Source organism: Littorina saxatilis, linkage group LG17 (assembly GCF_037325665.1).
Source record: "Littorina saxatilis isolate snail1 linkage group LG17, US_GU_Lsax_2.0, whole genome shotgun sequence".
In the NCBI taxonomy this organism is placed as follows: Eukaryota; Metazoa; Mollusca; class Gastropoda; order Littorinimorpha; family Littorinidae; genus Littorina; species Littorina saxatilis.
In genome coordinates this window covers 13,291,493-13,312,327 of record NC_090261.1, presented here as the reverse complement: position 1 = coordinate 13,312,327, position 20,835 = coordinate 13,291,493, and the positions used below count along the sequence as shown (strand labels likewise).

Sequence of the window (20,835 nt, the reverse complement as noted above, 5' to 3'; positions counted from 1 at the left end):
AAGATAAATGAATTCCCTAAAAATCATATCTAAAAATATAGTCATCAATATAATAAATCCGACAATATAATAAATAAGATCTGCAGAAAATCCGAAGAGTGGGCGCCTAACAAAGCCAGAAGTGCTGGTGGTAAAGGGGGGGGGGGGGGGGGGGGGGGTTGATGAGAGGAGAGAGTGAGCAAGGACCAACTCGAGAAACTACTTTGGTACAAACAGTCTTAAACAGAGGGGGGAGTCGTAAAAAGGGGTAAATCTACATAGGTTATGGACAGAAACTATGGTTGAAGCAAGGTCTGAAAGGCAGAAAGTCTTAAATCGGGGGTGGCTTAATGTACAAAATTTGGTAGTACCTGGGGGGGGGGGGGGGGGGGGGTGTGGACAGGACACAGCAAAACTCAAAACCAGATCTACCACAATCAGCACATCGGTTCTTATCAGTTATTTCTACGTGGTGTTACAACCTCCCGGAAGTTGAACTTAGAAACCGGAAGTAAAATCCATTCGCCGATGACCTTGATTTATGGACCGACAACGTCGTTGACTACTGACAAGATCCCGTCTGGTGGATTTGCATATTGTCGAATATAAATGAGTTCATGTTAATTTCGACACCCTTACCATTTTATTATTAGATAGTACATTAACTGGGAGTCAAAGTCAAGGGTTGGGGAGGAATAGAGAAGGAGAGAGAGTGCAAAGACAGCTCCTCGTGCTAGGGATGTACAGAACATCGCAGTCAGGGGAGGTGATGGTAGTGGGGGGGGGGGGGGGGGTGAAGGAGAGAAGGGGCATGCAGGAACCAACCCACGTTGGTACTTTAGATCTACAGAAGCTGGCAGTCGAGTCAAAGTCAGGAGGGGGGCAAAACAAAAGCAAAGTTGTTGAAGCCAGAAGGGTCTCTAAGTGGCCCCCATCATAAAAAGAGGACCGAGTCAGGTAGGGGGGAAAGCCGCCCCGTGTTGTTTTACCAGCAACATGGGTATTACAGCCCGCAGCATTCCGCTAGGTTTCAACCCTCGCCCGCTATGCCTTCCTTACCCAGGCAGGAGATAAAACTTGCTCGGTATGGTAATCCACATTCCCCGTCAAAACACGGCGGCTTCAGCTGTCTCTAGCCAAGGCTAATCACGCTGATCAGGTTATGCAAAGAGCTAATGATCGTTTTCATTAACATGTCAATATGAAGTTCCCCCTTTTATGTAAGAGAATTCTCGCCATTTCTCGGTCTGTGTTTCATTGTTTCCCGTGGCTTCCTGTTACTGGAGGTAGGAGGAAAACGCAGGTCGTTAAGCTGAGGCTTACAATGTATGGTCTGAGGTCTGACAGACAATTCCACTACTTTCTGGCAGGGAGCACTCCGCATGCAATCAGCAGATACATCTTTTTAACGAGCACCTCCACCTCAGCTTGCCCAGCCCCACGCCTCCATAAAAACGAGAAGAACGTGACTCTATCTCCGCTGGCTGTGGAACTGCTTGACTGGCTGAATTACGACGTTTTATGTGCAGCTCGTGATGACGCAGCCGGGCGTAGATCGTGTGACGTTTATAATTTACGGTTGTTTGCGATTCCTGATGACGCCAACTGGCTTAGATAGTGTGAAATAATATATCCACGTTCTCTTGGAGCGTATCGGCGACATAATAAGGTGAATCTCTGTATTAAAGAGTAATTCGTGAAGATGCAAACTGACGCTTATCGCATGAATTTGCGGCTTCGCGGCAGTTTACGTGTAATTCGCGAAGAGAAAAGCTAGGCGAAGATCGCATGACGTCTTACCTCCATCATCGCTTTGGACATGCAAGTGCCCTATTTACGACGTTTTACGTTTTTTTTGAGACGCAGCCGGGTGTAGATCGGATGACGTCACATCTTTATGGAGCAGACCCTGTGATGTCAGAATACTGCGTTACGTAGAGGCAATGTACGCCAGAGCGGGTGAAGGGAACTGGGGGCAAGGTTAATAGGGAGTGGGGAGCGGGTAGGAGTTGGGGGATGGGGGATGGGGATGACTAGAACATTGAACTGGGTGGCCGAGTGGTAACGCACTTGCGCTTGCGCTCGGAAGCGAGAGGTTGCGAGTTCGACCCTGGGTCAGGGCGTTAGCAATTTTCTCCCCCCTTTCCTAACCTAGGTGGTGGGTTCAAGTGCTAGTCTTTTGGATGAGACGAAAAACCGAGGTCCCTTCGTGTACACTACATTGGGGTGTGCACGTTAAAGATCCCACGATTGACAAAAGGGTCTTTCCTGGCAAAATTGGTTAGGCATAGATAAAAAAAAAAGTCCACCAAAATACCCGTTTGACTTGGAATAATAGGCCGTGAAAAGTAAGATATGCTCCGAAATGGCTGCGATCTGCTGGTCGATGTGAATGCGTGATGTATTGTGTAAAAAAATTCCATCTCACACGGCATAAATAGATCCCTGCGCCTTGAGTCCGAGTCTGGAGATACGCGCGCGATATAAGACTTCATATGACATAACTAATGAGCCTTGCAATGTGGTTCGTTTTTCCGGTATCGGCCAGCGGGCTTGGCAAAGAAAGCTCTGAAATATTGAGTGGGTCGAAGAGGGATAGCTTCTTCGAGAATTCTCGCCAACAACGTACAGAAACTTGGAATCTGCAGTGCGACCTCTATTTCACTGTCTCTTCCAAGACACCTCGATCGCTAGTAACCACTGACACATAGCCATCCCAAGACACCTCGATCGCTAGTAACCACTGACACATAGCCATCCCAAGACACCTCGATCGCTAGTAACCACTGACACATAGCCATCCCAAGACACCTCGATCGCTAGTAACCACTGACACATAGCCATCCCAAGACACCTCGATCGCTAGTAACCACTGACACATAGCCATCCCAAGACACCTCGATCGCTAGTAACCACTGACATATAGCCATCCCAAGCAGCACTGTACCTTTTTTCAGTTAGTCTTTCTGGCTTGAACCTACGTACAAATGCTGTGATAAGGTAAGTAGTAACGTACGGAGTATGTTGTGTGCGTGTGTGTTCGGCTTGGGAGAGGGTAGGGGTGGTAGTTGGGTAGAGAATGAAGGGGGTCTGGGGTTACTGGTCAGTGTCCTTACGGCGACAAGACTGGGGTGGAGTAGGGGGCAGGGGGGGGGGGGGCAGGTATGATGACACAGGTGCTGCAGATCAGTAGCTGGTGGGGAGCGGAAGGCCAGAGGCAGCCTGTAAGCCGCTACCACATCCTGGCTCGTTTATTTTCCCCCCTGTCTCTGGATCAACTTTCCTTGTTGTTGCCACATTCTACTGTAACATTGTTCTCGATGGGAAAATCATAAACACGCGCGATACCTGTGTACATCCCTTGGCTCGCTACCCCCCTACAACACCCAACACCCTCAGGGGTCTCAGCGACGATGGCGGAGCGCTTCAAGTGTTGTTTTCACGACGCTGAGAGTGTTCCCCCACCTCTCCACCTGTGCCCTCACCAAGCCCTTTTTTTCCTCTTCTTACCCCCCGCCTCCCCCCTCCCCGATCCTCTTGTAAAGGCAAGGCAAAGGTCTTACCTGAGCCCCCACTAGGTCCTTATTTTCCACATCTTAGTCACCACCCCTCCCCCCCCCCCTGATCCTCTGGTAGACTTCTCCCTGATCCCCCTTTTTCTTCTCCAGGAGCCTCTCCCTCTTTGACCCCCCCCCCCTCCATCCCTTTCTCCAAACGCCCCACCGTCCTGACAAGCCAAGTTGGCAAAAGGGCAAGGGAGGGCCTCCAGCTACCTGCTGCTTCTGCTGCTTGTCTACAACACCTTGCTGGGTCCCTCTCCTAGACTCGTGTCTGTCTCCTCTCCACGTACACAAACACACAAGTAGCCAAGGTTGGTGCCATTTGTTGTTACCTGGATTCCCCAGCTCTACCCTCTCTCTCACGGCATACCTGGTTGGTTCTAGTTTTGTGTGCTTCTTCTGCCTTGCCCAAGGCCCCGCTTTAAACAGGCAGGCAGACAGACAGACGCAGACTTAGACAGACATATGCACACACCGGGGCAGAGACTGACACACAGAGTCAGACAGACATATGCACACATCGGGGCAGAGACTGACACACAGAGTCAGACAGACATATGCATACACCGGGGCAGAGACTGACACACAGAGTCAGACAGACATATGCATACACCGGGGCAGAGACTGACACACAGAGTCAGACAGACATATGCATACACCGGGGCAGAGACTGACACACAGAGTCAGGCAGACAGACAGACAGACAGACAGACATATGCACACACCGGGGCAGAGACTGACACACAGAGTCAGGCAGGCAGACAGACGCAGACAGACATATGCACACACCGGGGCAGAGACTGACACACAGAGTCAGGCAGACAGACAGACAGACAGACAGACATATGCACACACCGGGGCAGAGACTGACACACAGAGTCAGGCAGGCAGACAGACGCAGACAGACATATGCACACACCGGGGCAGAGACTGACACACAGAGTCAGGCAGACAGACAGACATATGCACACACCGGGGCAGAGACTGACACACAGAGTCAGGCAGGCAGACAGACATATGCACACACCGGGGCAGAGACTGACACACAGAGTCAGGCAGGCAGACAGACGCAGACAGACATATGCACACATCGGGGCAGAGACTGACACACAGAGTCAGGCAGGCAGGCAGACAGACAGACACGCACACGTATGCAATGATACTGGTGCCCTGCTCCCCCCCCCCCCGAAGACTATTTCGTTTTCTACCCCATTCCCTACATTTCTACCCTACCCAACCCACCGTACTCATCTAAAGATGGCCAACTCAACAAAAATCAAAAATCAATGCATTAGTCCATTCCATTCTTGAAGGGCCTGTTAGGCCAACAACAAAAAAAGGTGTGGTTAACGTAACATAGCCAAAAAAATAAGGTAGGAAGGTAGGCAATCACTTTTTTTTTTTAAACTTTTTTTTCTAATGTATACAAATTAAACCTACTTGACAGGGACATAAGTGTGCGACTCGAGCGCTTTCACTTTCATTGCGTTTTCTGCACTCGGTTTTGTTTTTGTTTTTTGTGTTGTTGTTGTTGTTGTTGACAAATGTAATAAAAAGTTATAGGGTCGGCCCCTAAAAATAGGGTAGGTCGGCTTACTGTAACCACACCTATTTTTTTTTAGGCCTTAGTAATGCAGTGAGAAACAATCTAACGCACTCTTAACCGGCATGTCGGAAGTTCTGTGGGGTCATTTGACCAATCCCTAAACAAAGCATTCGGTAATTTCTAACGTTAGGGGCCAATGACCAATATACTCAGCATCTTATGAGTGGGACCTGGTGCATCCGACCAATGATGAGATTGAGCATTGAGAAGTAGTCATCCAATAAGAGTTACAGAACCCTCCTCGCTAAGCTGCCGTTGGCATCCGTGAGGGAATTACTTCACAAGGCTCACAATGGGAAGTCGCCTTTTCCAACCATATTACTACAATGGAACCACACCACCCCCTCTTTAAGACCTACAGTCTGGGGAAATCATGTCTTTAAACGAAGGTAAAGTTACAGAGGTGAACAACAGAACACCTGAAAAAACAAGGTCTGAAATTGGGGGATCTTAAAACGGCGGTCCACCGCTGTACTACTGCTTCTGTATCGGCCGGCAGGATGGTCCAGAAAGTGTTGGGAAGCTGTACTACTGCTTCTGTATCGGCCGGCAGGATGGTCCAGGAAGTGTTGGGAAGCTGTGAGTGATTTCGACCTTGTGTCCAACTCGCCCCACTCGACAATTCACGAAACAACAACACACACAGACTTCCGGATTTGTTACCGCTGTCTCAGACAAACATTCTCCTCCTCCGAACACCTTCGATCGTCAGTCGCTTTCTCACCACCCCACCTTACACCTGTGTTTCTTTCTTTATGCCCCTGCCTGGCCCGCTCTGCATTCCTACCACCTGCACACAATATTTGAGCCCTCCCCAGTCTGTCCGCTGGCCAGCAGAAGACGCCTAGTTCCGGCGCAGGGCTCAGAAACCAAGACTGGCCAACCACATCACCACAATCATCCATCTTCATATACAACTTGCGCTCTATGCCTTATAACTGACAGTGTCTCTTCCATTCAGAGTTTCTGAGCCATCATCTCCCAATCCGCCGTCTAATGTGCCGTCACTATGTATAGAAAGGGACTTGTTCGGTAGGCTGAAACACACACACACACACACACACACACACACACACACACACACGCACTCACACACACACACGCACATACACGCGCGCGCGCACGCACGCACACACACACACACACACACACTCACTCTCTCTCTCTCTTTCTCTCTCACTCTCTCTCTGTGTCTCTCTGTGTGTGTGTCTCTGTCTCTGTCTCTGTCTCTCTCTCTCTGAATGTGACCTCCCCTTCCCTCAGCGTTATGCACCCGTCAACGACAGTGTCCTTTCCTTCTACCTCTTGCTGAGATAGGTATTGCAACACTCAACATTGCTGGCACTTGCACCACCACTCTCTCGTACATACCTTGCATTCTGCACTTTTCCATGTCTCATCCTTGCCTGTACCCTTCCCACCCATTTACCCCACCCCAACCCCTTAACACTATGCACCCTTTAGTGACAATGTCCTTTCCTCCTACCTCTTGCTGAAATAGAACACTGAAACACCCCTTGCACTTGCACCCTCATCCACTCTTATACACACCTTGCGTTCTGCACTTTTCAATGTCTCCTCCTACCTGTGCCCTCCGCCCCCTCGCCTCCCTACCTCCAGACACTTCAGCCACATAGCGGTTACACCTGTGGCACTGTCTCATACTAAACCGCGAGGAGAGAGAACTGAAATGTCTACATAAAGCCAGATCATCCAAATAGCGGTTTCAAACCAGTCCTGTTGCATATTTTTAGCCCCTGTATCATCTGGCTCCACTTTCCTGTGAAAAAAACCCACGAACCTGAATAATTGCAAAGCGATTAGAACATGCTTAAAATATTTCTCTCTTCTTATCCGATTCCTATTTTTTCTGAGTCTTGTTCGCTATCGTCAAGCGCCCCTCCCCACCAATCATCAGAGCCAACGATCTTTTGATTCTAAAAATCTCTTCTCTTCGTCTCCATACATGTCTTGTTCTGGTTTTGTTTTTGTCGGGCGGCAAGGGCACAATAGATGTGACGATTAAAACTCGATTTTCCAAATACTGCAAGTCAGCCAAACACAGACACACACACTATGCCACGCACAATGACACACACACAGACGAACGGACAGACAAACATCTAACAGTACACCATCCTTGCGTCACGTAAGCTCCGGAAGTACGTACTCCCAACAGACCATAACCGTTAAAATTCCACCGGTTAATTTGTGGAGTGAGAAATGCGCGACAAGGCGGGCCCAGTGAAGAGGCGGAAGAAACGGCAGAAAAAGACTGGCTGTTAGGAGAGGTGCCTCGCGCCACTTGAGGCCCTGAACATCATCCTTCTCACTGGCCTGTGATGAAGTATCATCATCAAACCCGCGCCACTCCGCCCGCCTGGCAGTCATTGCAACAGCAATTACACCCACTCCAGCCCCCATCGCCGACTGCAGAAGCAGCAACAGCAACAACAGCTGAGGCGGTGCACATCGCCGACACCACTGACAACAGCTGGAGGAAGTGCTGAGACAGGCTGGTGCTGGTGCTGGTGAGAGGTGAAGAAGCTAAGACCCTAAATACAGGGCACTCAGGGTCTTTGGGCTAAAGGCTAATCGCTTCCTTGATTGAAGACCGAGCTGTTTTTAGAACTTGGCTGCTGTACCAACGGTGATGTCTCGTTTCTCCAGAAAAATCGCCAGGAAACTTGTCCACGCGTACAGTTCATTCCATTTTCAACCGTCTATGGTAAACAAACAAACTCGTTAATCAGGCTTGGATTATTCAGCAAACGAGTTTAATTGTAACGGCTTTCCTGAAGTGTCCTATGACTTCAAAAGTACAGTCCTTCGCGCAAATAAATTCGACTCATCGTTTTAGATCTGACCTGGCTTTAAAAATACCAGTGAAATTGGAGTTCTTAATGGACGCTCATGTGAAATGAGTTCATCAACATAACTCTCTCTCAACAGGAAGCAGTCAGAATGTTGATTTTTGGTGTGTGTCCAAGAGGATATCATGGTCTTATTCCACTGAAAAGCCTGGACAGACCTGAGACAGCACGCACAAGTGTTTTCACGGGAAGGACTGAGCCTTTAAGGGTGCTCACAGAATGACGTGAGGGTTGTACTTACTGGCCAGGGCGAGCTCTGCGAGAAACGTCTGATGGCCGTCGGGCTTGGAGTCGTTCCGTCGGATGTGGAGTCCCTCACAGCGGTAGCTGCCCTCGTCAGCGCTCCGCACCTTGGGGAAGTATAGCGACCCGTTGGGGTACAGGATGTGTCTGAAACATTGAATGGCAAGTATTGTCATCTCCTCAATCCCGGACCGGTATATAGCAATGTCAATGGAAGGGACGTTAACAAACAGTAACCCCCTGATTCCTTATGTGATAAACTGAAACATAACAGTCGACCATTCTTGAATAACAAAAGCGTTGAGTGACTTGTTGTAGTACAGAATGTGTCTGAAACACACAACTGTCAACAACTGAGTGAGTGACCTGTTGGGTCGAATTTAACACATCTCACACACTACACTGTTTGCCCAATCATTAACCTTCGTACTTCAAACCCAAATCTGTTTTCCCTCGAACTACGTTTGTCAGGGTACAAGTCTCATTCGGCTTCAATTCTGACTAAATAAATGAGTGTTCTTGGGGAGTTTGGCAAGGTTAAAGAACCGGGTAGAACCACTGAATGGACAAGTGACTTTCGTTTTTCAAATCCACACCCCTTTACTATTCTTTCGTTTACAAAATATTACGCTAACCTCCTGCTCTATTGTTTGGTTTTGAAAACAACGGCAAAGCTCCATTCTCCCCTAGCTTCCACCTACCTGGTGTTATTGGAGAGTTTGGCGAAGTTTGAAAACCAGTAGATTTCCGAAGCGCCAACGAAGCGACAGTCGAAGAGCGCCGGCTCTCCTCTCAGTGCCACGAGGTACGGCGTAAACTGGTCCTCCTGCAGCTGAGGGAATCCATCCACTGCAACAAACATATAAACATCACCATTGAAGCATTCAAAGATAGAAACGTACTGCAGACACTGTTTTCTCACTCACTATATACAGTTCCAATCATGCTCGAAGCATACAACATCGACGTAGACTAATTTCAGGAACAGCCAGGTTTATTCACGTCTTGACTTCACGCCATGATGCAAAGGGAAGAGACTCTTTGGCAGAAGAGTACTTCCGGTAAATGCACACTGTCAATACTCTACACGTACCAGTTTGCTTTAGTTAAAGAAACTTCTTCTTCTTCTTCTTCTTCTTCTTCTTCTTCTTCTTCTTCTTCTTCTTCTTCTTCTTCTTCTTCTTCTTCGTTCATGGGCTCAGACTCCCACGTTCACTCATGTTTTTAGCACGAGTGGATTTTTACGTGTATGACCGTTTTTACCCCGCCATTCAGGCAGCATACGCCGATTTCGGGGGAGGCATGCTGGGTATTTTCGTGTTTCTATAACCCACCGAACTCTGACATGGATTACAGGATCTTTTCCGTGCGCACTTGGTCTTGTGCTTGCGTGTACACACGAAGGGGGTTAAGTCACTAGCAAGTCGGCACAGAAGTTGACCTGGGAGATCGGAAAAATCTCCACTCTTAACCCACCAGGCGGCAGCAACCGGGATTCAAACTCACGACCTCCCGATTAGGAGGCCGACGTCTTACCACCACGCCACTGCGCCCGTCTAGTTAAAGAAACAGTCTTTGTCGTGTAAACAAACCGACTCACCATCTCAGATCTGGCCAGGGTTTTGCAGGGGACAAGAATCTCTCTTACCTTGGTCACCTGACCAAAAACCAACAGCTTAGGTGATTTCTTTGCAGAGTGGGATTTTTTCTATGAATTAATTTCTTAAAAAAGTTACTGCTGGCTTTCAAGAAATTAATACAATTAATACGACAAAAGGACGCCATTGGGCCCAGTTAAAAATGACCCTACATTGCAGGTGGCCTGTCATGACAGGTATATTTTGGTCAAGATAATGGACAAGGGGACTCCAGAAAGTGTCCTTTCATGGGAGGTGTCCACTCTTCAGAGGGGCCTTACATTGCAGGTACCACTGTACATAAAAACATTCTCACTCTGCTTAGGGAGTAGTTAGGTTTAGGACTTTAGGTAAATGTCCAAGTGGAGGGATGCCCATCTCCCATGGAAAAGGCTGGACAGATCTATCTTCTTTTACAAGGTGGTTTACAGGGAAAATGGGGCGTGTGTGTGTGTGTGTGTGTGTGTGTGTGTGTGTGTGTGTGTGTGTGTGTGTGTGTGTGTGTGTGTGTGTGTTCATCGACTGTGTGTGTGTTCATCTACTGTGGTCGAATACACCAAAAGATGACGAGAACGCTTTCAGAGTGAAAACAGGCTTTGGTTATATACGATCAGCAAGTGTAGTGGGAACTGCGTTAAAAATGCGCTAACCACCACACCTCGCGACCTACGAATCCTAATTCCACTCCTGGGGTCTCTCCATTTCCTCTTTATGACAGATTTGTCACAGCACTATGCCTCTTCACAATGCCTACATTATCTGATTTAACTACCCTCTGTGTACACACACACGGTCAGACAGATGCCGCACTGAAAGAGAGAGATAGTAAGCACACCCACTTTACTCTGTGTGTGTGTGTGCGTGGGGGGGGGGACAACGAAAGAGAGAGAGAGAGAGAGAGAGAGAGTGAGAGAGAGAGAGAGAGTGAGAGAGAGAGAGAGAGTGAGAGAGAGAGAGAGAGAGAGAGAGAGAGAGAGAGAGAGAGAGAGAGAGAGACTGAGTGCCGCTGAGTGCGTGCGTGCATGTATGTGTGTGCATGTGCGTGTGTGCGTGTGTGTGAAGTCGTGTGTGTGTGAATTCGTGTCCGTCCTCTGCCACACTGTGATAAAAAGCCATCAATAGTAAAGTGGCCAATCATGAAGTGCGGGCTAAATTGCAAGTCATAAAAGTGCGCTCAACAACGGCATTTCTCCCCTAACACCTCGCTGGCTGATATCCATTTTTATGGCTGCAGTTGACACGCAAGTGGGCTGTGTTGACATTTAGTGATGTCCCACTCACCCCCACACGCTGCAAACAACACCAACAACTGCCGCCATTATCATATGACGCCTGCACTGGCATCCACATCTGACAAATGACAGCCACGTAATTGGGCATCAGCAGAATAGATGTTTAAAACTAAAAGTTAATGCTAAAGTTTATGGTCTGTGCGTACTTTTGTTGAGCAAAATAACGAGGCTGCGATTTATTTTACAGACGCTCTATCATTCGGATAGCCTGAAAGACTGTTAAAGGTTTTCACACAAGCTTCCGTCTGTGAAAAGATACGTTAGATATTCCAATCCCACTCAGGGCGAGGTACACAAGAACGGTGCCCATCTCAGTCCTCTCCCTCGTTGCCTTCGCCTTTTCCAACCCTGAACGTATTTAGGTACCTGTTTAGAACACTGAACTGTTGGGTCGGGTGAACGACATTTTTAGAAGAAATGTGCTGGTATGCTTTGTCGGGAATCGAACCCATCTGCCAATGTAAGACTGAGGAGACAGCTCTAACAACTGCGCCACATGGGCTCACTACGGGCAAAGAGTGACGTTGTCTTCACAACTGAATGTCCTTCACCCGACCAAGACATTTTTTTCCCAGGATTTTCCTTCAGCAAAAGCGACTAGGCCTAGCGATTCGTTCAACCACTCAAACACTAGCTATGCCAAGACCTTTCAATCAGCCAAAAGTATTTGTTTGGCCATCATGTCAAATTGCAGTCAAAATGAATTCGCGTGCCAAAATAAAAAACCGAACGACTTATTCAGCCAAATACGAACTTTTAGTCAGTCAGACTGAGTAACTTAGCAACGAGGTAATCAGCCAAACAACTTATTTCCAGAGCCAAACATTGAACCCCCCTCGCCATTCAGCCAAAAGGAAACTCCTTAGCCTAAAAAGACTTTTCTGCAGAAATGCGCAGACGTGAATGCTTGTGAGCAGTTCCTGTGCTAACATTTGCACAGATGCGAGGGCCGGAAGGCGTTAATTCGATGCCAAGAAACAGAGGATTTTAGCGCCTCTCAAAGTATTCCGCATACAGTTTACAGTCATCTGTGTCTGTGCCTCCGCCGTTCTGAAAGGCCACAGGTCCTCCTCTGTCAGTACTTGGGAGTTAGATCGACACTTCTACGTCATGCTCTTCTTGCTGTTTATCTGAGTCGGGGAGAGACAAAAGGCCGGTTGAGAGAGGGGGAGAGAGAGAGAGGTAGAGAGAGAGAGGTAGAGAGAGAGAGGTAGAGAGAGAGAGAGGGGGAGGGAGAGAGAGAGAGAGAGGGGGAGGGAGAGAGAGAGAGAGAGAGAGAGAGAGAGAGAGAGAGTATAGAAGGGTGTGTGTCACAGTGTGCGAGAGAGACTGAGAGACTGAGGGAGAGAGAGACAGCGAGACAGAGAACGAGAGTGGGGGAGAGGGTGTGTGTGAGAGTGAGGTCAGCGGGGAAGAGAGAGAAAGGGAGAGAGAGAAAGGGAGAGAGAGTAAGAAAGAGAATGAGAGACAGAGAGACGGAGAAAAACAGACAGACAGACATCGAGATTTGCACCACCAGGGTATCAATCGATGTTCTACCTTGGACATACAGGACCCCAACCCAGCGCGTCCCCGGGTGGCGGATAGGGGAACGGACCGTGGCTTCAGATATGAAGACCAGCCGCTTGCGGCCGCGGACCAAACTGGCGGTGTTTCCTGCCAGTGTGGAGTGGGGTAGCAGGCGGCACTGCTACTCTCTTCGAAATGCTCCATCGCCCTTCGACGGGACCCATCCAATGCGATTATGGGCGCATTAAAACACTAGCTCCGGGTGGGATCCCGGCAAATCCTCCCCCCTGTGCTCTTAGGGTAGGACGTACGGGCCATGAGCTAAGGGTGAGGTAACCCCAACAGAAACCTCGAGTGCTGAAGACGAAGGTACTGGGCTGCACGGCGCACTCCAACAAACCATGGTACCACGCATCAACGCCAACCAAAAAACGGCGAACGCAAGAAGAAGAAGAAGAAGGACATACAGGAGGTACTGCGAGTCAGACAGAAACCGAGATAGCGAGACATAGACAGGAAGACACAGAGAACACAAGCAGACAGAAAGACAGATCACTGCACCAGCAGAGAAGATACACGTCCACCAGCGTTCTCACCTTTGACATTGAGGAGGAAGTTGTTGGTGCTGTCCACGGCTCCAGCCACGTTCTCCGCCCGACACGAGTAGATCCCGTTGTCCGTCAGCGTCCTGTTGAGCAGCTTGATGCGGTTACCCTCGTCCAGAATCTTCACCCTCTCTTGGGTGAACAGCCTGCAACACCATCATTGCCATCGTCATTAAATTCATCAACATCATCATCATTCTCCACGCTGCATCCTCCTTTTTTCTCCACTTCATCATCATAAGCATCTTGATGTCATCTCATCGTTGCGATCATCATCATCATCATCATCATCATCATCATCATCATCATCATCATCATCATCATCATCATCGTCGTCGTCGTCGTCGTCGTCGTCATCATAATCAACATCATCACTTTCGTCGATAATTATCTTGACCATCGTCATAACACTCATTTTGTCCTAACGGCATGCAGCACACACACACACACACATGTATTTCAAACATCACATTCTCCACAACGACAATTCAAACCCCACCCAACCCTAACCCACCCTAACCCACTCCTCCTCGTAACTATCACCATCATCGCCAGCAACTACTATCGTTTTCCAATATCATCTTGACCCCAGCCACCCTGACGTCGTAAAACATCAGTAGCGGGGCAGGGCAGGACAGGGCAGCCCTTCATGACACAGTCTTTCTCTCCCCCTCCCCCACCATCCCCAACCCCCTCTCTCCCTAGCCTTAACTGTCCCTCCCGAGTTTTCATCATCGTTATCACGATCTGCACCATCATTATCGGCGTGTTTCTGAGATTGCCTGGATGGTTAGAACGCCATTTCTCGAAGCAGTTTATTTGTATCGGTAAAATTGTGCACGGATGTTCACGGCTGCCTCAAATTCTAGCAGAAAGCTGTGAAAATATCTGCCTGTCTTTGTCGTTCTGTCTGTCTGTCTGTCTGTCTCTCTCTTTAAGCCTATATCTCTCTTTCGCTCTCTTCCTCCGAACATGCCAAAGGAAACGTGAGCGTGCACTCTCTCTCTCTCTCTCTCTCTCTCTCTCTCTCTCTCTCTCTCTCTCGGGCACAGAGAAGAGAAGAGAATACCGTTGGTTCCCAGGGTGTAGGTCTGGCAAGTGTGTTGTCGTCTCTGTTTGTTTTGTATCAGTTGTCAGGGCGAAAAAGCATCGCCAGGCCATAGAGTCGAGTTTGAAAAGAACACAAGTTTTTCTTGGCGTGCATACACACCCATGCATCGAGAGAGAGAGAGAGAGACGGGGGGAGAGGGAGGAGGAGATTGAATTTAGTGATAGCACTTGTGTATCTTATATAGCACAAACAAACACAGACACACAGTGACATGCAGTCAGATACGCACTCGCACGAACACATACACGACCTCTCTGTCTCTCTGTCTCTCAATCTCTCAATTGCTGCTATGTTTTGTTTTTTGTTTGTTTTTGTTTTAGACTTGTCGTCTGATGATATTATGCTGAAAAGACAGGTTGGAAGATTAGGCTAAGCCTAAAACCTTTGTCCTTGTGTAATAAAGTTCTGAGTTCTGTCTCTCTCCCTGTTTCCCTTCCTCCCTCTATCTCTCCTTCCCTCCCTCTCTCTCTCTCTGTTCTGCACATCACTACACCAGCATGACCTTAGCATGATTGTCACAGGACAGGAAAACGCTGTCATAATAACATTTCAATATTCGCTGAATATAGACCATACACTTTGTTCAGCAAAGCGTGCTTCGCTTTGAACACACACTTCAGAACCTACCTTTGAACTGGCCTTTGATCATAGACTGACCTTACCTGGTCAGCGCCAGGCAGGTAAATGTATCCCACTCAAGTATCGAAATAATCCAAATGTAATAAAATTTCAACTTTTATTTTCAACACACACAAAAAAAGTATTGTTAAACTTAATTCACTTGATAAAGGGTATTTGAAAAGAATTTTAAACAGGTGTTGATAGGGAAAAAAACACAGCACAAAACAAGAAAAAAATAATGATTTAGACAGCAGATTGTAGTTTTTTTTTATCACACTTAATGTTACGCCATATATAACGAGAATGATTATTTTGGGGATTGATTTCCACATTGTAAAACAAGTTATTTGATATTTTATTTTTACAACGGAGCGGGTTTGTGTGTATGTATTGATGGAATAACCTGCATTCCTCTCTTTAGTGTTCTTGTATTTTTGTATTTATTAATTTGTTTTCTTTTTTTTTTCTTTTCGTGTACCCCCATGGGGTTCCCTAAAAATAAAATTTGACTTGACTTGAAAAAAAAAAAAAAAAAAAAAAAAGTATAGGGAGGGAGGTACATGTAGCGTATATACAGACACAAAGTATTGTTGAACGGATTGGGGGTAGAGGAGGGGTGTGTGTATAGAGTATTATTAAAAGGAAGGAGGGAAGGAGGGAAAGGCAAGGGGGGGGGGCGGGGAGGGGGGCAGAGGTGAACGTAATCAGTTCACATCTCTCTGCCAGCAGCGCCCTGGACATCAAAGACGGTGCCGCGAGCCCTTGTCTATACACAGCGGTCGTTGGGCCTGACACACAGCCCCTTTCTACCTGCCCGCTTGTAATACACTTTGTCAATCAAATATCCCCCTCCCCCCTCTTTCTCCTTCACCACAAAGCCCCGTTATCTCTCCCCCACCCCCACGGTTCTTTGTACTGCCACTGACAAGTCAGTATCCTTTGCCATTAAACCCTGTCATAACCACCCCCCCCCCCCCCCCCCCCCGCTTTTCCACTTTCCACATAACAGCGGCGTCTCTCCCCCCACCCACCACCCCCACGGTTCCCTAATCTTTGTACTGCCACTGCCAAGTCAGTCACCCTCACCCCCAAACTCTGTCAACAGCCCCCCCCCCCTCCTCCCGACCTTTTTCACAACGCCCCGTCATCTCTCCATCACGATTCCCTAATCTTTCTACTAACACTGACAAGTCAGCCTCCAAAGCCTGGCACAACCCCCCCCCCACCCCCCAAAAAACCCACACAAAAAAACAAAAAACCCAAACCTCCTCTTCTTCTCAAAATGTCACTGTCTCGTCAGCATTTCGCCTCCTCCCTATCGCTGGCATTGTCGCACGGTAGCCTACTTGTCAGCTTTAAAGTCAGGCTTACGTATGTTGCTTTTATAGCTTAGTGTCTTGGTTCGAATCCACCTTTGCTCTTATAATCCGATCAAAGGGGCCACACGATGTTATCGTTTCATCAGATAAGTCTCCATGGAGTCCCTGACAGGAGTCCAACCGTTGATCACTCGAAGAGACACAAAGACACTCATCCAAGCAGAGAAATACAAAAGCCTACCAAAGCACCCAATGAACAGCAGAGTGGAAAAACCTATCAGGAACAGGCTGAAACGCTCAAGCTTTGTTCACTAAAGCAGAAGCCTCAAGCGACAGTACCTACCCCACCTGCCGGAAAGCACTCTGCCGCTCGATGCCACAGGAACATGCCCAACACCTTGGGAATCCAACCAGAGGGTCCTCGAGATCAACACAACTGTGAAAGGCGTGACATCACGGGACATGAGTGACACCAGTAAGAAGGCGCTTACCCTGGCTATGATTGCAGACCACTACCCTGAAGAAGCGTGGATCCACGCCTACACTGATGGGTCAGCCACTGATGCTGTGAGAGATGGAGGAGCCGGCGTTCTATTTCGGTACCCAGAGGGAGAGGCACAAACAGCGAGCATTCCCACAGGTTTGCACTGCACCAACTATAGTGCAGAAGTACAGGCCTTGAAGACAGCAGCCACAATAGTTGACGGATCAGACCATGAATGCCCTCAGGTCGTCTTTCTGACAGACGCAATGTCAGCACTCCAAGCTCTGTCTGCCAACAAAGAAACTGAGCTCAACAACGCCCTCCAACAGGTTGCTCAGAACCGTAGGGTCGTGCTTCAGTGGGTGCCAGCTCATTGTGACATAGCAGGAAACGAGGCTGCTGACAAACTTGCCAAGGAAGGTGCCTCAAAGGAACAGTTCACGTCCCAGCTGCAGTACAAGGAAAAAAAGACAATCATCAAAAACAAGAGGAAAACCAGAGCGGAGAAAGATGACTACCACCTGCTCCAACGTGAAGAACAAGTCGTCCTACTCAGACTCCGCACTGGACATAACAGACATATGGCCACAAAGCTGAAGCTAGTTCCCTCCCCCCTATGTCCGTGTGGCAAGAATCAGACAGCAGAGCACATCCTGCAGGCTTGTCCATACCACAGTGCTCTGAGGGACACCACCTGGCCAGAGGAGACAGCGCTACAAAAGAAGCTATACGGCCCCCAAGAGGACTTGGAGAGGACAGCACGTTTCGCCCTGCAGTCCGGACTGACGATCTAACAGCGAACGACAAGAAGAAGATCAGATAAGTCTCTGCTAAGTTTGTGTTCATGACCATCTGAGATCTGGCCTGGCTTTTACATGGAGTCCGACCATCTCTTCACTTAGACACACACCAACAATCAGCACCCTGACGGCTACGAGTGTGGTTGGTTACCGGCACGGTTGGCCTAGTGGTAAGGCGTCCGCCCCGTGATCGGGAGGTCGTGGGTTCGAACCCCGGCCGGCTCATACCTAAGACTTTAAGATTGTCAATCTAGTGGCTGCTCCGCCTGGCGTCTGGCATTATGGGGTTAGTGCTAGGACTGGTTGGTCCGGTGTCAGAATAATGTGACTGGGTGAGACATGAAGCCTGTGCTGCGACTTCTGTCTGGTGTGTGGCGCACGTTATATGCCAAAGCAGCACCGCCCTGATATGGCCCTTCGTAGTCGGCTGGGCGTTAAGCAAACAAACAAACAAACGAGTGTGGTTTGGAAGTTTTTGATGAATTAATTTATTAAAAACCACTGGTGGCTTTAACGAATATAATTCATCCAAAAAAATCCCCAAAGTGCACAGTCATCCAGGACTCAATTTTGGTATGTGACCAAGAGGAGGGATGGTATGTGACCAAGAAGAGGGATGGTATGTGACCAAGAAGAGGGATGGTATGTGACCAAGAAGAGGGATGGTATGTGACAAAGAAGACGGATGGTATGTGACCAAGAAGAGGGATGGTATGTGACCAAGAAGAGGGATGGTATGTGACCAAGAAGAGGGATGGTATGTGACCAAGTGGAGGGATGGTATGTGACCAAGAAGAGGGATGGCATGTGACCAAGAAGAGGGATGGTATGTGACCAAGAAGAGGGATGGTATGTGACCAAGAAGAGGGATGGTCTGTGACCAAGAAGAGGGATGGTATGTGACCAAGAAGAGGGATGGTATGTGACCAAGAGGAGGGATGGTATGTGACCAAGAAGAGGGATGGTATGTGACCAAGAAGAGGGATGGTATGTGACCAAGAGGAGGGATGGTATGTGACCAAGAAGAGGGATGGTATGTGACCAAGAAGAGGGATGGTATGTGACCAAAAGGAGGGATGGTATGTGACCAAGAAGAGGGATGGTATGTGACCAAGAAGAGGGATGGTATGTGACCAAGAAGAGGGATGGTATGTGACCAAGAAGAGGGATGGTATGTGACAAAGAAGAGGGATGGTATGTGACAAAGAAGACGGATGGTATGTGACCAAGAAGAGGGATGGTATGTGACCAAGAAGAGGGATGGTATGTGACCAAGAGGAGGGATGGTATGTGACCAAGAAGAGGGATGGTATGTGACCAAGAGGAGGGATGGTATGTGACCAAGAAGAGGGATGGTATGTGACCAAGTGGAGGGATGGTATGTGACCAAGAAGAGGGATGGTATGTGACCAAGAAGAGGGATGGTATGTGACCAAGAAGAGGGATGGTATGTGACCAAGAAGAGGGATGGTATGTGACCAAGAAGAGGGATGGTATGTGACCAAGAAGAGGGATGGTATGTGACCAAGAGGAGGGATGGTATGTGACCAAGAAGCGGGATGGTATGTGACCAAGAAGAGGGATGGTATGTGACCAAGAAGAGGGATGGTATGTGACCAAGAAGAGGGATGGTATGTGACCAAGAAGAGGGATAGTATGTGACCAAGAAGAGGGATGGTATGTGACCAAGAGGAGGGATGGTATGTGACCAAGAAGAGGGATGGTATGTGACCAAGAAGAGGGATGGTATGTGACCAAGAAGAGGGATGGTATGTGACCAAGAGGAGGGATGGTATGTGACCAAGAAGCGGGATGGTATGTGACCAAGAAGAGGGATGGTATGTGACCAAGAAGAGGGATGGTATGTGACCAAGAAGAAGGATGGTATGTGACCAAGAAGAGGGATGGTATGTGACCAAGAAGAAGGATGGTATGTGACCAAGAAGAGGGATGGTATGTGACCAAGAGGAGGGATGGTATGTGACCAAGAAGCGGGATGGTATGTGACCAAGAAGAGGGATGGTATGTGCAAGAAGAGGGATGGTATGTGACCAAGAAGAGGGATGGTATGTGACCAAGAAGAGGGATGGTATGTGACCAAGAAGTGGGATGGTATGTGACCAAGAAGAGGGATGGTATGTGACCAAGAAGAGGGATGGTATGTGACCAAGAAGAGGGATGGTATGTGACCAAGAGGAGGGATGGTTTGTGACCAAGTGGAGGGATGGTATGTGACCAAGAAGAGGGATGGTATGTGACCAAGAAGAGGGATGGTATGTGACCAAGAAGAGGGATGGTATGTGACCAAGAAGAGGGATGGTATGTGACCAAGAAGAGGGATGGTATGTGACCAAGTGGAGGGATGGTATGTGACCAAGAAGAGGGATGGTATGTGACCAAGAAGAGGGATGGTCTGTGACCAAGAAGAGGGATGGTATGTGACCAAGAAGAGGGATGGTATGTGACCAAGAAGAGGGATGGTATGTGACCAAGAAGAGGGATGGTATGTGACCAAGAGGAGGGATGGTATGTGACCAAGAAGAGGGATGGTATGTGACCAAGAAGAGGGATGGTTTGTGACCAAGAAGAGGGATGGTATGTGACCAAGAGGAGGGATGGTATGTGACCAAGAAGCGGGATGGTATGTGACCAAGAAGAGGGATGGTATGTGACCAAGAAGAGGGATGGTATGTGACCAAGAAGAGGGATGGTATGTGACAAAGAAGAGGGATGGTATGTGACAAAGAAGACGGATGGTATGTGACCAAGAAGAGGGATGGTATGTGACCAAGAAGAGGGATGGTATGTGACCAAGAAGAGGGATGGTATGTGACCAAGAAGAGGGATGGCATGTGACCAAGAAGAGGGATGGTATGTGACCAAGAAGAGGGATGGTATGTGACCAAGAAGAGGGATGGTATGTGACCAAGAAGAGGGATGGTATGTGACCAAGAAGTGGGATGGTATGTGACCAAGAAGAGGGATGGTATGTGACCAAGAAGAGGGATGGTATGTGACCAAGAAGTGGGATGGTATGTGACCAAGAAGAGGGATGGTATGTGACCAAGAAGAGGGATGGTATGTGACCAAGTGGAGGGATGGTATGTGACCAAGAAGAGGGATGGTATGTGACCAAGTGGAGGGATGGTATGTGACCAAGAAGAGGGATGGTATGTGACCAAGTGGAGGGATGGTA

At 48.4% G+C, this 20,835-nt stretch overlaps 1 protein-coding gene across 1 annotated transcript in view; it reads right to left on the bottom strand.

The window, feature by feature from the left end:
- LOC138953663 (inactive tyrosine-protein kinase 7-like) overlaps positions 1 to 20,835 on the bottom strand; it is a 127,387-nt gene that overhangs the window by 46,820 nt on the left and 59,732 nt on the right. The window contains exons 4-6 of the mRNA XM_070325543.1: positions 13,296 to 13,450; positions 8,963 to 9,110; positions 8,260 to 8,408 (exon numbers count right to left, since the gene is read on the bottom strand). Coding sequence (XP_070181644.1) covers positions 8,260 to 8,408; positions 8,963 to 9,110; positions 13,296 to 13,450 — 452 coding nt within the window. The remainder of the gene's footprint in view (positions 1 to 8,259; positions 8,409 to 8,962; positions 9,111 to 13,295; positions 13,451 to 20,835) is intronic.